General features: G+C 53.7%; 1 protein-coding gene across 2 annotated transcripts; it reads right to left on the minus strand.

Moving 5' to 3' along the window:
* Positions 1-3,870: 3,870 nt before the first annotated feature.
* CEACAM16 (CEA cell adhesion molecule 16, tectorial membrane component) lies at positions 3,871-11,821 on the minus strand. Of its 2 annotated transcripts, XM_044257159.1 has the most exons (6): positions 11,778-11,821; positions 10,314-10,658; positions 9,516-9,791; positions 8,063-8,341; positions 5,593-5,919; positions 3,871-3,941 (listed from the first exon to the last, which is right to left on the minus strand). In XM_044257159.1, the coding sequence occupies exons 1-6, from the start codon at positions 11,812-11,814 to the stop codon at positions 3,931-3,933; spliced, it is 1,275 nt and encodes a 424-aa protein (XP_044113094.1). In that variant the 5' UTR covers positions 11,815-11,821; the 3' UTR covers positions 3,871-3,930. The 2 variants fall into 2 exon arrangements, with proteins under 2 accessions (XP_044113094.1, XP_044113093.1); XM_044257158.1 differs by lacking the exon at positions 11,778-11,821 and having other exon boundaries at positions 10,314-10,883.
* Positions 11,822-14,514: the final 2,693 nt, after the last annotated feature.

Raw genomic sequence — 14,514 nt, forward strand, 5'->3', positions numbered from 1 at the left:
TTTGACATTGCCATCTGCCTGCCTCAGAACCTTGACTTGGAGTGACTCTTCAATGACTCTAGGAGCGGGCACTGTTTGTCTTTTCTGTTTTACAGGTGAGAAAAAGCAACGTGTCCCAAGCCCCACGCAAAAAGTGGCCAGCTCAGCTCCTTCTGGGATCCGGAGCCTGTGCCCTTGACCGGCCTGCCCTGCTGAGGAATGAAGGGGACTTCCCAGCCAGCTCCTCCAGCCAGCAGCCGTGGGGATCTGTGGGACCCAGAGCAAGGTTTTTAACCATGCCTCCGTTTCCTCCTCTTGTAAAGTGGAGGAACTGGCAGTAACGACTCGAAGGGGTTGTTGCAGACATTCACTGAGAACCTGTTTGCAGAAGGACAATCCACGCTAGTCTTATTTTGTGGTTCCTGTTGTTCTTTCCTGGACTGTGAACAGAAGGGGTTGGGACCGCCTGGGATTCAGTTCAGGAGCCCAGAGGTATCTAGAGGGACCAGAGCTTTGGTCCTGGAGACACTGAGCCTCCACACCCTGAGGCTATAGGATCCGACTGACCTAGAAACCTGAGCTGCCTCCTCCTTGGCTCCCTCCACCTCATCCCTCCCGCTGCCCTCCTTCTGCACTGCACAAAGCAAACCCCAACTGAACACAATCACTGTCTTTTCCCAGCCCTGGCTCCTATGGCTGTGGTGATCTCCCTTTGGGCTTAGATGAGAAAGGCCATTTTGTCCAGTTGGGGAGGTGGGAGTTCCAAAGTCTGGTGTGAGGGAGGCCGCCAGCTGCCCACTTGGGATCCACTCTTCCTCTCTTCCTTGATATCAGGACCCTGAGGTTCTTTGGGGGCAGCGATTGACCCAGGCGAAAGACTACGTGTCCCAGCCTCCCTTGCAGCTTGGATGACCATGTGACTAAGCACTGGCCAATCAGATGTAAGTAGAAGTTGTAGGAAGGGACTTTGGGAAAGCTTCCTTAAAAGGGGCATAGTCTATAATGTGTGTGGGTTTGTGTTGGCCTTTTGTCTGTTTTTTTCCACTTCCTTCTTGCAGCACTGACCCAGCAGCTCCAGCAGCCATCTTGGACCACGAGGAGGCCAAGAGAATGGAGACCCCCAAGCTGGGAATGGTGGGGCAGAAACACAGGAGGAGCTGTGTCTCTAATGACACCACGGAGCCCTGATTCCAGTTCTGAACAATCTGCTTCTGGGCACTTTTCATGTGAGAGAGAAACAGTCTTCTATCCATGTAAGCTCCTCTTACCCATCCCAGTTTCTCCTTCATCTCGTATTTTAGTCCTCCTCTCTCTGTCTTGAGTTGTGTCCAGTCTTTGACTTGCCACTGAAGAGACATTCTAACTATATATCTAGGCTCTGGTCCCATGTATGTCGCTGACTCTTATGTGAACTTGGTGGAGGGGGTAGAATGTGGGCGCCATTTCCCATTTGGGGACCTGGATGATGTTAGGGTTAAGAGTCAGGGCTCAAATCCATCTGCAATTCCTGGAACTCTTATATTAGGGAGCACTGGTTCTGGTAATAGCTTTCAAACTCCATGGAGCTCTCCTAGTGCCTCCCTCAGGTGGGCAGAAGCAGTGGGTGGGACTTCTGGCTTTCTCCTTCTTTCCTTGGCCAGAGTTTGGTCACATGGTCACTTGGATCTGCACAGCCTTCTGGGAAAGTGAGTACCTGTCAATTTCAGGGGCTTTTACCTGAGGCTGTGCCTGGCTATCCTGAAAGAGGGAGGTTGAGTAGCTGCTGGGGAGCTAGCTATTCACAGGTATTCCAGACTCCCTTCCCTCAAGGTATATGTTGGTTGTGTATCTAACCAGGAACCAACTTTCTACTACAACCAGACCAGTGTTTCTTTTTCTTTTTCTTTTTTTTTTAAAGATTTTTATTTTTAAATAATCTCTATACTTAACGTGGAGCTTGAACTTACAAACCGGAGATCAAGAGCCCCAGGCTTTCCCCACTGAGCCAGCCAGGTGCCCCTGTTTTATCTTAGATATTCGATATTTTTAAATATTAGTCTTCTCTGTCTCTCTTGCAAAAAGCGTGTCTAGTCCATCAGCAGTTTCAGAGAAGCAGGTTTAGGTTTTATTGACTAACTCTATGTTTTGTTTTCTATTTCATCCATATCTACTTTTACCTTTTTACATTTCTTACCTTTTTTCTTTGGTATATTTTGTGCACGTTTTCTAGTTTCTTGAGTGGAAAGCTTATTTTGTTCATCTACAAGCTCTTTTCTTTTTAGTATTCTCATTACATATAAACCTTTTTAGGCTATCATTCCCCCTCCAAGTGTGGCTTTGGCCATATCCCACAGGTTTCTTTTCTTTTCTTTCCATCTTTTTTTTTTTTTTTTTTAAAGATTTTATTTATTCATTTTGAGAGAGAGAGAGAGAGAGACAGAATGAGAGAGAGCATGAGAGGGGAGGTCAGAGGGAGCAGCAGACTCTCCACAGAGCTGGGAGGCCAATGCGGGACTTGATCCCAGGATTCCAGGACCATGACCTGAACCAAAGGCAGTCGCCCAACCAACTGAGCCACCCAGGCACCCTTCCCACAGGTTTCTGTATCTACTGTTTTCACTGGTATTTGATTCTGGTTGCTATTTTGCATTGTAATTGCCTCTGTAATCCAAGGTTTCTTTAATTTACATTTGGGGAATTTTTTCAACTGTGTATAAACTTTGGGGGAGAGAGGGCTGTACTGCTGATTTGATAGCTACTTTTATTGCATTACTATTTCAAATAATATATTGACCTGCCCTGTAAGCTGGCATTTCAAGGGCTCTGAGGCTAATCAAATGGTTTGAAAAATTCTAGTCTACCCTAAGTCCACAGCTGTTAGCTGATATTCAAACTGAAGGTCTATTGAATCTGTGGCAAATGGTGGATCATAATCCATATGTCATAGCCCTCATTCTGGGGCACTTTCACCACCCACTGTTTTATCTCAACATGGTCATCCTTAGAAAGACTCAGTCTTGAAAGTTTCTGGGAAATCTCTCTATTAGGCCCTTCTATCCCTGTCCAAACATCTCTTCCTACCCCCAATGGAGTCTGTCATCACTGCTTCTGACCAAAACCAAGAGTCTGTCTCTAGTGGGACATCTTGGCTGAGTAGGGCCTGTGGGTCAGGTCCTAGTAGTGACAGGAGTTAGAAGACACCATTTCTCTGGCTTCCATTCCCCTGATCTCCTTTCCTCACCCCCACAATACCCCATTTGCATTTTTAAGAAGAGGGAGATATTTTTAGGGTTGTGCAGGTAATGTTTGAGAGTGAAATGAGGTGGGGCGGTAATCTCAGGACAATGGAGGACACAAAGGAGCATCTTTGGTTAGATAGAAGGTACACTTCATGGGAAATTTGGTCACTTCCTGTTGTGGCATGAGCGATCTTGCTTCAGGGCCCAGGTGGAGTGAGGTGCAGTATAGGGGAGAACCATGTCCTACAGAACCCAGCTCTGTTGGTGTCCCAGGGAGGGGCAGTCTTTGGCCCCTGGGGAAGCAGGACCATCAGATATAACCTGGGTGGTGTGGGAGGAACCTGAGGCCCTGACACTGAGCAGTAGGGACTCTCCTCACTGTCATTTAGGCATCCCTGTGCACACATGCACCTAAACTGAGAGTCACCCCGGGTAGGGAAGGAGGCGAGTGTGGGCACTGGGAAATGGCAGGGCTGACGGTCATTAAGGAGAGGCTGACACGTGCATGTGTTTACCAGGACATTTATGGTCTCTGTGGCTCTCCGACAACTCAGCGAGGGAGGAGGGCCCTGTCAGTTCTAACTCTAGTGTGGAAGCAGGAGAACGGCCGACCACGGTCAGTCTGGCATTCTCACTGGGAGCAAGTGGTCCTCCACCCAGTGGGAGGAGATGGGGGGGATGGGTGGCATGAAGAGCTCTTCTCTCCGAGGTTCCCACGGCCACAGCTGTGCTGCTACTCCAGGGCTGAGGGGCGGATGGGGGAAAAGGGTGGAAGAGGCTGTCAGGGAGGTAGAGGACCAGGTCCCAGGACCCTCACCCCTCCTGCTCCCCTGTCCACCCCCAGCCTCCCACGCGCCCCCCTCAACACGCTCAGCCTGTGCCAGGTTCAGGTTCAGGAAGGTGGCGTTGGTCCTCATGCAGGGGAGGGAGGTTGACTGTGAGAAGAGAGACAGGGTGAAAAGGAATCCCGAACCTTCATGGAGGTGGGGGGTGGATGGCTGCCATCGAAGAGCATTCTACCTCCAGCATTGACCTGGGACCAGGGTTTGATGAAGGAGGGTATCTAGGGGGTACCTGGCAGTGGTTGATTTCCTGATCCTGGAAGCTCCATGCCTGAGCTGGGTGACGCCATGCCTGACTCAGGACTTCCAAAAGTACCTGGTCTGATGGGGGAGGTGAGACTCCAGACTGGAGAATGACCTAGTTCCCAGTGTCTGAGAGCTTCTAGTCTAATGGGATGAAACCTGCCTCAGGGACATGGCTCTTGGACCTCCAGGGAAACTTAGTCTGATGGGGGTTGACCTGGTCCCTGATTCTGGAAGCTCCCAGTCTGATGTGGGGGATATGGTCCCTAACTCTGGGAACTCCCAGTCTGATGGAGGAGACATGGTCCCTGACTCTGGGAGCTCCCAGTCTGATGGAGGAGACATGGTCTTTAAGTCTGGGAGGTTCCAGTCTGATAGAGGAGGCCTGGTGCCTGACTCTGGGAGCTCCCAGTCTGATGGAGGAGACATGGTCTTTAAGTCTGGGAGGTTCCAGTCTGATAGAGGAGGCCTGGTGCCTGATTCTGGGAGCTCCCAGTCTGATGGAGGAGACATGTTTCCTGCCTCTGGGAGCTCCCAGACTGATGGAGGAGACATGGCCCCTGGGAGTTCCTACTCTGATGGGCAAGACATGGTCTTCAACATCTGGGAATTGTCAGGCTGATGGAAGAGACATTGTTCCTGACCCCTGGAAACTCCTGGTCTGAGGGAAGAGACACAGTTCCTACCATCTAGAAGCTTCTATTCTAATGGAGGATTTCACTTCCTCCATTATGAGAAAAGTTCTACCCTCTGATGGTAGAAATTCTGTCCTCACTCTTACTGTAATGCAAAGGAGGAGACACAATCCTAATTATCTAGGATGTCCCAGGCTGAAGAGGGAGGTAGGATCCACCGTCATGCTACACATCTATTCTGATGGGGGAGGTAAACTCCCATCATTAACCCATCTTCCCAATATAGTAGCAGAGGCAATATCTCCTGTGTTTTGGAGTCTATGCATCTGCTGGGAAAAGGATACCCTACTCTCAGACTATGTCTCCTCTTTGAAAATCTTCAGTCTGGTGAACCTCTTGTGTGAGAGAGAAGGCACAGACGTCCCCCGTAGTAGCCTTCAGTCTAATGGAGGAGGCCTGTCTACCCCTAGTCTAGGTCATCAGTTGGACGGAAGAGGAAAGAACTCTATTTCGAGATCTTCGAGTCAGATGGAGGAGACAAAGTCCCTTCTTTCAGTCTGATGGGGAGGCATAATCACCCTCAATCTGTGTTTGCCAGACTATGGAGGAGACAGACGCCCCTTTGGGAGCCTGTGTCTTAAAAGATTCACCCTCCGCCCTCTCTGGCTCACTCACGGGCCACCTGCAGCTCCACTTCCAGCGTCTCGGTCTTGCCCTGCAACGTGACGGTCTTGAGCATGTAGCGGCCGGCGTCCGTGAGGTTCAGCTTCTGCACCAGCAGTGAGCAATTGGCGAAGCCCACTTCCCGGCCTGTGTGCGCGGGGCCTGCGATCCAGTTCCCAGACGGCAGTTGGCTGAGCAGCCGGTTGGGCTCTGAGGCAGGCCCGCGGTACCAGGCATAGACCAGTAGGTCCTTGGGGTAGCCCTGGACAGTCAGGGTCACATCCTGGCCCTCCATCGGCTTGGTCGGCACAGGCACGATTGTCATGGCAACTGCTGCGGCTGGGGAAAGAGTGGGGGGGAGGCTGGGTCAGCTGGGCCTGCACGGGGCAGAGTGTTCCCCTCCCCCCCTCAGCCAGCTCATCCGTGCCTCCCCACAACTGACAGGTGCTCCCCCTGGAAGGGTGCCAGGAAGGAGACAGAGGAAGGAGCTGACTTTTGTGGTAGTGGAGGGGGGTTTTGTGTCCTGACAATGCCTGCCAGGGAGTTGTGTCTTCTCCCACGATGGGGGCTGTCTCTGCCCCCATCAGACTAGGAATTTCCAGCCCTTGGGGGATATTTCTCCCATTTAACTATAAGACCCTACAGGGTCAAGCCATGTCTCCTCCATCAGATTGAAAATTCCCAAAATATAGGGCCTACGTCTCCCCTATCAGATTGGAAATTCTAGAGTATGGGGGGGCATATCTCCCCTATCAGACTGGAAATTCTCAGAATATGGGGGCCCTGCCTTCCTTATCAGATAGTTGGGAGTTATGTACCCCAAGCTGTATCTCTTCTGTCAAACCAAGAGACCTCAGAATGTGGGGGCAATAGTTTCTTATCAAATAGAAAGATTCCAAAGGGTGGGAGGCCATGTCTCTTCCATCAGATTTGAAATTCCAGATTATAGATCTCTCCAGTCAGCCTGGGGATTCCAGAAGTTGGACTGGGGCATGTCTATCCCATCAGACAAGAAATTCCTAGAAAATGGGGGTCTTATACTCCCCCATCAGATTGGGAGTAACCCAGAGGTGGGAATTGTGTCTCCCCCATCAGACTAGGAATTCTCAAAAAAAAAGGACCATGTCTCCTCAAGACCACATCTCTCCTGTCAGACTACGAAATGTCCCCAAGTGTGATTGTCTCCTCCATCTGACTGGAGCTTCACTGCAGCTGGGTGTCGTGTCTCCTCCATCACTGCTTAAAAACCCATGGAATGTGAGGCATTGCCTCTTCTCTCTGATTGGCAGCACCCTGAATAAGGAAGTCATGCTTCCCTATTCCAGGATCATCTCTCCAAGAGCAGAGACCATGTCTCCTCCATCAGATCAGAGTCTCCCCCACATGGGGGTGGGGGGATGTTTCCTTTTCTTCTGTCTCTCCCTGGCACCTGTCACAGGGTTGCTGACCATTCAGGAGTCCCTTGGGGGTGCTGTACCCACTCCCTGCACATACCTGCACACTTGGACACCCCCCATCTTGGCCCGCACAAGCAGGACTAGGGGCAGCACCTGGGGTCATCTGGTATACCCCCAGTCTCTTGCCAAGACCAGCTGCCAAGTCCCCAGGTGGGGGTGGGGCAGGAGGTACACTTACCTCTGGGGATGCCATTTCTGCTTTGGGTGAAAGAGTATCCACCCTTTGGATGAGACCCAGCCTGTTAGTAGGAGGGAAGGGGGAGGAAGGGAGGGAAGGACTGTTCTCACTGTCCTTGGGGGATGGTGGCCACTTGGGAAGGAACCAAGGCAGAATTAATGAGGCCTCAAAGCCACCATCCCCAGGGGATGAGAAAGTGTCCCCTGAGGATGCTGATAGCTCTCAAAACACCAGCTGTGTCTGCACTACCCCCAGCCCCCAGGTTGTTTGAGGACAGAGGCAAGACAGCGCCTCCCTGGCTGGGTTTTTCCACTTGCCAGCAACTGGCTGTGCTTTTCCGTGTGTGTGCTGTGTGTGCGTATGTGTGTCCGTGCATGCACACGCACACAGTCACAGGGGCCAGATAACTGCATCATCTAGTTGGCTGCACGGTTGTTCAGCTGTCGGCATGGAGGGAATGGGGCGGGGTCCTCCCCGGCTGCGGCAGGGGGAGTTCAGAACGGGGGGTGGGGCACGGATGTGAAGGGACAGCTGAATGTGTCCCCACTCTACCCCGTGTGTGAGACAGACATGTACCCCCTTTCTCACTTCGCCACCCCTCACAGAAGAGTCTGATTCCTGTTCAGGTGACAAGGTAGGGGGTGTCTCCTTCTGTCACCCGAACAAAGAGGGGTCCCCCCGCCACACCACTTTGTCACTTGGCCAAAGAATGGGTTGAGACTCTCTTACTTTCCGATTATTTTCTAGGCAAAGGGTACCCTTAACTGTTGGGGCCGCAGCCAAACCTTTCACTGTCCACCTGGACTTCCGTGGGGAGGGGGTGGCGGTCAGGCCAGGGGCGACTCACCAGAGAGCTTGACCACCACTGAGGCGGATCCAGAAAGCAGGGTCTTGGGGTTCTTAGCAATACACGTGTATGTGCCCTCCTGGGCCGCCGTCATGCTACTGATGTTGAGGTGGTCTCGCCCGTTCTTGAGGGCCCGCCCGTTGAACGCCCACACGTACTCGGGCTCTGGGCAGGACTGGGACACACACCACAAGGTGAGGGACGTGTTGAAGTCAAGTTTGATGGTGCAGCCCGTGCGGGTGGTAGAGTCCTGGAGGATGGCCACGCGTTCTGGGCCATCTGTGGGGGCAGGAGGGAGAGAGACGGGGCAGTGGAGGGACAGGGGCGTAGAGGTGGGCGCCCCTGGGAACATGTGGGCCTAGCGGAGGGAGAGAGCTCTGGTCTTTTCAGATCCCACACAGATCTCTAATTTGCTCTAGGATCTTGAGAATCACTTTCCCCTTTCCGGGGATTTGTTTTCTCTTCTGTAAAAAGAGGACGTGGGACCAGACAAAATTTCAAGATATTTTCGAAATCTATGGCCCCGTTAAAAAAAAAAAGAAGAAGAAGAAGAAGAAGAAGACGACTAGACTATCAGTTTCTCATAGGCATTCTAAGAGTCTATAGAATTCTAGGGCTCCAAGAGTCAATGCTTCTAGTCAATGCTTCTAGGCTCTAGGGCTCTAAGATTCTAGAAATCTAGGTTTCTAAAATTCTAGGATTGGGTGGCTCTAAGATTTTAGAATTCGACTCTAAGATTCTAAGAATCTCTGTTTCTAGAGTTTCTAGGATTCTCAGAATCTAGAATTCAGGGCTTCTTAAATCCAGCATTCCCTGGTCGTAGGATTCTAGGCTCCAAGTTTTTCTACATCAGCGGCCCCTGCGTACCTCCGAGATTTACTTGCCCCGGATTCCACACTGCGGATCTGCTGCCCCTGGGAATGACTCCATGCTTTGGTTACATTTTTTTGTTTGATCTCCCCTCCCCCCCACCACTCACTTCCCGCCTCCCTTTCAAAACCCTCCAGTCCTTGGTCCCTTCCTGAGGGTGTTGGTTCAGGCTGAAGGCTTACTCCATTTCTCGGGTGGTTTTTTTTTTTTTTTTAAAGATTTTATTTATTTATTTGACAGAGAGAGATCACAAGTAAGCAGAGAGGCAGGCAGAGAGAGAGGAAGGGAAGCAGGCTCCCTGCTGAGCAGAGAGCCCGATGCGGGACTCGATCCCAGGACCCTGAGATTATGACCTGAGCCGAAGGCAGCGGCTTAACCCACTGAGCCAACCAGGCGCCCCTCTCGGGTGGTTTTTAGTCCTTAGGAAGATGGGTCAAGTGCATTTTAAGAGGGATCCCTGGCTCCTAACCCCAGTTCACCTCCTGATTCACTGTGTGCCCTCGGGCGCCCTCTCCTGGCCTCAGTTTACCCATCTATGAGGTTTGGGCACTGGGTATTTCTAAGTGGGGCCAGGAGGACTCACAGTACACAGTCAGGTTGATGGGCTCGCTGCGGCTGACACTGACCGGGTTCCAGACCTCACACTGGTAGGCTCCAGCCTCCTCCCTGCGGACGCCGTGTCGGGTCAGCACCCGGCCGTCGGCAGACTGGCCGAGGCGGATAGCGATGGGCAGGGCTTCGCCATTGAAGAACCAGCGGACCTCAGCGGGGCTGGGGCTGCTGCACGTCAGGCGCAGGGTGTCTCGGCGCTCCACCAGTGCTGTGTTGTTGGCCATGACCACAGGTTGGGCCAGGATCTCTGTGGGGGCAAGAGACAGAGGGGGAGGGGGCCGGGCACTGCCTGCTCCCCCAGCCATCCCCCTCCCCTGTCCAGGGGCATGGCTGGATCCTGGTGGTGTCCAGGACCCCCAGCTGGAGGGACAACAAATGGGATAGGAGGCTGGTATAGTCCTGGAAGCCATCCTGGAGGTGGTGAGCATTTTATTTTAAAAGATTTTATTTGTTTATTTGACAGAGAGCGATCACAAGTAGGCAGAGAGAAAGGAGGAAGCAGGCTCCCTGCTGAGCAGAGAGCCTGATGCGGGGCTTGACCCTAGGACCCTGAGATCATGACCTGAGCCAAAGGCAGAGGCTTAACCCACTGAGCCACCCAGGCGCCCTGAGGTGAGCATTTTAATGTTATTTTGTCTTTTTTTTTTTTTTAATGGTTTTAAGTTTTTACCTTTTTTTTTTTTTTTTTTTTAAGAGGGACTGGGAAGGAGATGGGAAGGCTGGCTGGGGCAGAGGGGAGTCTGGGCGGGAGATGGGAGGGGTGTCTCACCATAGACCTGCAAGTGTCCGTAGCCCACCTCCGTCTGTAGCTGCCTGTTGAGAGTCTGCAGGATGTAGGTGCCCGAGTGCCTGGGCAGGACGCCGTGGATGTCCAGGCTGCCGTCGGGGCGCACGGCCTCCCGCCCTGTGTGGGCTGGGCCAGGGGTCTCGTCGCCCGTGCTCACGATGTAGCTGGCCACCAGGTAATTCAGGCTGAGAGTGGGCCCTGCGTACCAGCTGTAGGCAAGCAGCTCCCCCAGAAGCCCGTGGACAGTCAGTGTGACGTTGTCCCCCTCGGCTGGCTGGGCAGGCTCGGGGGTGATAGAGATCTCGGCCCCCACACTCAGGAAAGCGGCTGAGGAAAAGGAGCCAGAGGGTTGGGATGAAGCCAGCTTGACCTGGCCCCCCTTCAACGGAGGAGGAGATGTGGGGTCCTGGCGCATGGGTTCCTGGTATACAGTAAGTGCTCACTAAGTGTTAGCCAGCCATAGGATCTTGGTCCTGGAGTAGGCCTGAGGATTGAATTGGATGGACTGTGCCAAGGATCTGGCATGTAGCACATGCTCAGCCCACGAGAGGGTTTTCCTGGGGCGAGAGTCACCAAACCAAGGCTTACACAATCAGACAGGCCTGTCTAGCCTCTGGGCCATGACTCTTAGTCCAGTGCTTTTCCTTTGCCTCTCTAGGTCTGACCCCTGCAGCTAGTAGGAGTGTGATGAATTGACTCTGCCCTTTTCCCTACTGGCTGGAGATAAGCCCCAAACCCAACTGGCTGGTCAGGGCAGCTTGGGTTTGAACTGTGTGCGATTGGTTGCCCGGAATGGGTGGCCATGCAGGTTCTTGGGGAAGAAATGCTGGCGTGGCTGGCCTAGTTTCTGGTACTTTCCAGGCTGATAAAGCATGGCTAGGGGTGAGGGCTCTGGGTCTAGCATTCAGCCCTACCACTCAGTGGCCTCCCCTCTCTGAGCCTCTCGTTGATGGAGTGGGGGTCGTGAGCGGGCCTCCTCCCTAAGGTGGTTGTTCCCATAGGGAGAACATTTAGGACAGCTCCAAGGGCACGGCCAGTGCTAGCCAATGCTGCTTATTCTGACCTTCAAACAACCCTGTGAGTTTAGTCCATTTCACAGATGAAGAAACAGGCCGAGAAGGCGGAGGGGACCAGCTGCCCCAAGCCACATTCTCGGGGAGAGAGGCCAAACTGCCAGCTAGAGTGCACCCTAGCCAAGCTTCCAAGGAGGCTCGGTGGCTCCCCTGCCTTAGTTCATGCCCCGATCTTAGAAATCTGTGAGGTTCACTCTGCAAGCCTCCCCGACCAGCCCCACGCCAGTGCCTCCCAGAGGAACCAACGATGCCCTCCTGACCTAGTCTGCTGGACTTCTGGTTCCCACCTGCCCTCTCCCGGGCTGCAGGGATCCCCACCCTTCCCTGGGGCTGATGGGGTGCTGAGGTTGTGGGGGATACCGTTCTTGCTCACCACCGAGGAAGAGCCAGCTGTGGCTAGTCAGTGCCATCTTTCGCCCCCAACCTGGTCTGCAAGGCAGCGGTGTTGGCGTCCCGGTGCTCTGAGGCCCTTCCCGGTGGGGACCTGGCTCCGTCTGGCGTGGGACCTGGGAGGGTTTGGTGATTTGGAGCCGGGGGAGATCACCTGAATTTGGAGGGATCGAGTCACCGAGGATCTGGGGCCCCGTGTGGGTACCAGAGTGGGTGTGGCAGGCCCGGGCCAGGGGCCATGACCTGGCCAGGCCTCCTGGGGCACTGCCTAACCTTCTTTGTGCCAAGGGCCTGGGTTTGGTACCAGGAGAAGAACCAGGTCGCCAGGGAGGCGGGGGAGGTGCGGGGGAAGATTTTAGGGCAATTCTTACCCGGGGCCCAGGCCTCAGCCTCCCTGGTGAAATCGGGGGTCACAGAGGGATAAAACCAGTCAGCAATGACTATCCTTTCCCGGCCTCAGGGAACGTGGGGGACCTTCAGCTGTCCTCTCAGGGGATATCCTGCGAGGTGGGCACTGTTAGAAACTCTGTTTGCACATAGGGAAAGTTAGGCACCGGGCAGGGGCTCTGACTCACCCAAGTTCCTGCAGGGAGAGGGAATTTGAAGCCTGCTGTCTCCAAAGCCACACAGAGGGAGGGAGGCGGGGTGGCTACACACTTTCTCTGGGGCTGAGAAACCCACATTCTTTCTTCCCTTCTTCAGCCTTGTTTTCCCTGCCTGTCAAGTGTGAGTGTGGAGAGCTTGGAGCTAGAGAGGGTCCGGTTTTGACCTTGGCCCTTCTCTTTCCCCAGGTGGGGCTGGAGGCAGCCCCTTGCTGAGTCTCTATTTGCTGCTCCAAAAAGCGGTCTACGTGTAGACCCTGCTTAAGTTTGTTGCCAGTAGTTAGTGAGATGGACAGCCCCTGGCAGGCTGGGGCCGCACACACGGGGTCTGGTTGGTGTGACTGCCGTTAAAGGGGCAGTGGCCCTGGGCTTAGTCCATGGTCCCCTACTTCCATGACCCTGGGCAAATTGTGGAGCCGGCTGGGTCTGAGTGTCCTCATCTGTGAAATGGAAACAATGACTGTACCCACCTCATAGGGCTCTTTTTTTTTTTTTTAAAGATTTTATTTATTTATTTGACAGAGAGATCACAAGTAGACGGAGAGGCAGGCAGAGATGGAGATAGAGGGAAGCAGGCTCCCTGCTGAGCAGAGAGCCCGACGTGGGACTCGATCCCAGGACCCCGAGATCATGACCCGAGCCGAAGGCAGTGGCTTAACCCACTGAGCCACCCAGGCGCCCTCATAGGGCTCTTTTATTCAACAAATGTTGAATGGGCATCTCCTGTCTGCCAGGCCATGTTCTAGGTGCAAGTAGATAAAATCCCTGGTCTCGCGGGGCTGACATGCGTGGGATAAACGAAACTCTAGGGCACCTTGGGGGGCTCAGTCATTAAGCCTCTGCCTTCGGCTTAGGTCATGATCCCAGGGTTCTGGGATGGAGCTCCACATCGGGCTCTCTGCTCAGCGGGGAGCCTGCTTCCTCCCTCTCTCTCTGCCTGCCTCTCTGCCTACTTGTGGTCTCTGTCTGTCAAATAAATAAATAAAATCTTTAAAAAAATAAAAAAATACAAACTCTATTCCATGTCTGATGGACCTAAGTGTTGTTGGGGAAAAATAAAGCCAAGAAGGGGGTTTGTGATTTTTAAATTGGAGGTGAGGGAGGGGATCAGGGGCAACGTCTCTGGGAAGGTGAGGTTGGCAGGGCCATGGTGGGGGCTAGGGGAAGTGGTTTTTTTTTTTTTTTAAGATTTTATTTATTTATTTGACAGGCAGAGATCACAAGTAGGCAGAGAGGCAGGCAGAGAGAGAGGAGGAAGCAGGCTCACCGCTGAACAGAGAGCCCGATGTGGGGCTCGATCCCAGGACCCTGGGATCATGACCTGAGCCAAAGGCAGAGGCTTTAACCCATGGGGAAGTGTTTTTAACAGATGAGTTCCTGTTGAAGCCTTGAGGGCTTCCGGGTCCTGGTCCTTGTCAGGCCCCAGTGGCCTGTGCCCGGCAGGAGCCTTACCTGTGGCTCACCCATCCTGCTTTGCTCCTAATTTGCCCAGTGTCCTGAGCTACCCTTGCCGGGCCGGGCTCTGTTCGGTTGGGGGGGGCGGGGGCTTGGCAGGAGGTGTGGGTGCCCTGGGACCTCCAGTTCTCCTCACCCCGCCTGCAACCTCACCTCATCCTTTTCTGTCCTGACCCAGGCCTCTCCCTGGAGCCCTGGGAGGCGTCCCAGAGTCATTCAGGACGCCTCCCCCTCGATGTCCCTGGGCACTGCTGGCTCACCTTGTCCCAAACTGACCTTGGCATCTTCCCCCAGACCTGCTCCTCCTCCTCCTCTTATCAGGGATGGCGCCACCATCCACCTGTCATTGGGACACAGAAACCCAGGACTGGGTCCCTGATGCTTCCGCCCCCCGCCCCCCCAGCACACCACATCCTGTGGCACCTGCTCTTAAACTCTCTAACGTATGTGCCTTTCTCTCCTTCCTTGTACCCCTTCCCTGGTCCAGGCATCCCCCCTGCCTCCCATCTGGCTTCCCTCTGCAAGTTCTCCCAGGTCCCTGGGCCAGGTCTCACCCTCCTTCTTCCATGATGCTCAGAACCTGCCAGGACTCCCCAGTGTCCTTAGGAGAAAGCCCAGCTCCTTGGTGCAGCCCATGAGGCCCTGCATGGCCGAGCCCCGCCG

The sequence above is a fragment of the Neovison vison genome, chromosome 7, assembly GCF_020171115.1.
Source record: "Neovison vison isolate M4711 chromosome 7, ASM_NN_V1, whole genome shotgun sequence".
NCBI lineage: Eukaryota > Metazoa > Chordata > Mammalia > Carnivora > Mustelidae > Neogale > Neogale vison.

What these genes read in the sequence shown, in the direction of transcription:
- CEACAM16 (XM_044257158.1), bottom strand. Translation starts at nt 10,746, where the DNA reads ATGCGCCAGGACCCCACATCTCCTCCTCCGTTGAAGGGGGGCCAGGTC. An exon ending in CGGACACTTGCAGGTCTATG is followed by an intron (nt 9,792 to 10,313) that starts GTGAGACACCCC and finishes TTGCCCCCACAG; the next exon opens with AGATCCTGGCCCAACCTGTG. An exon ending in AGTGGTGGTCAAGCTCTCTG is followed by an intron (nt 5,920 to 8,062) that starts GTGAGTCGCCCC and finishes CTCTTTCCCCAG; the next exon opens with CCGCAGCAGTTGCCATGACA.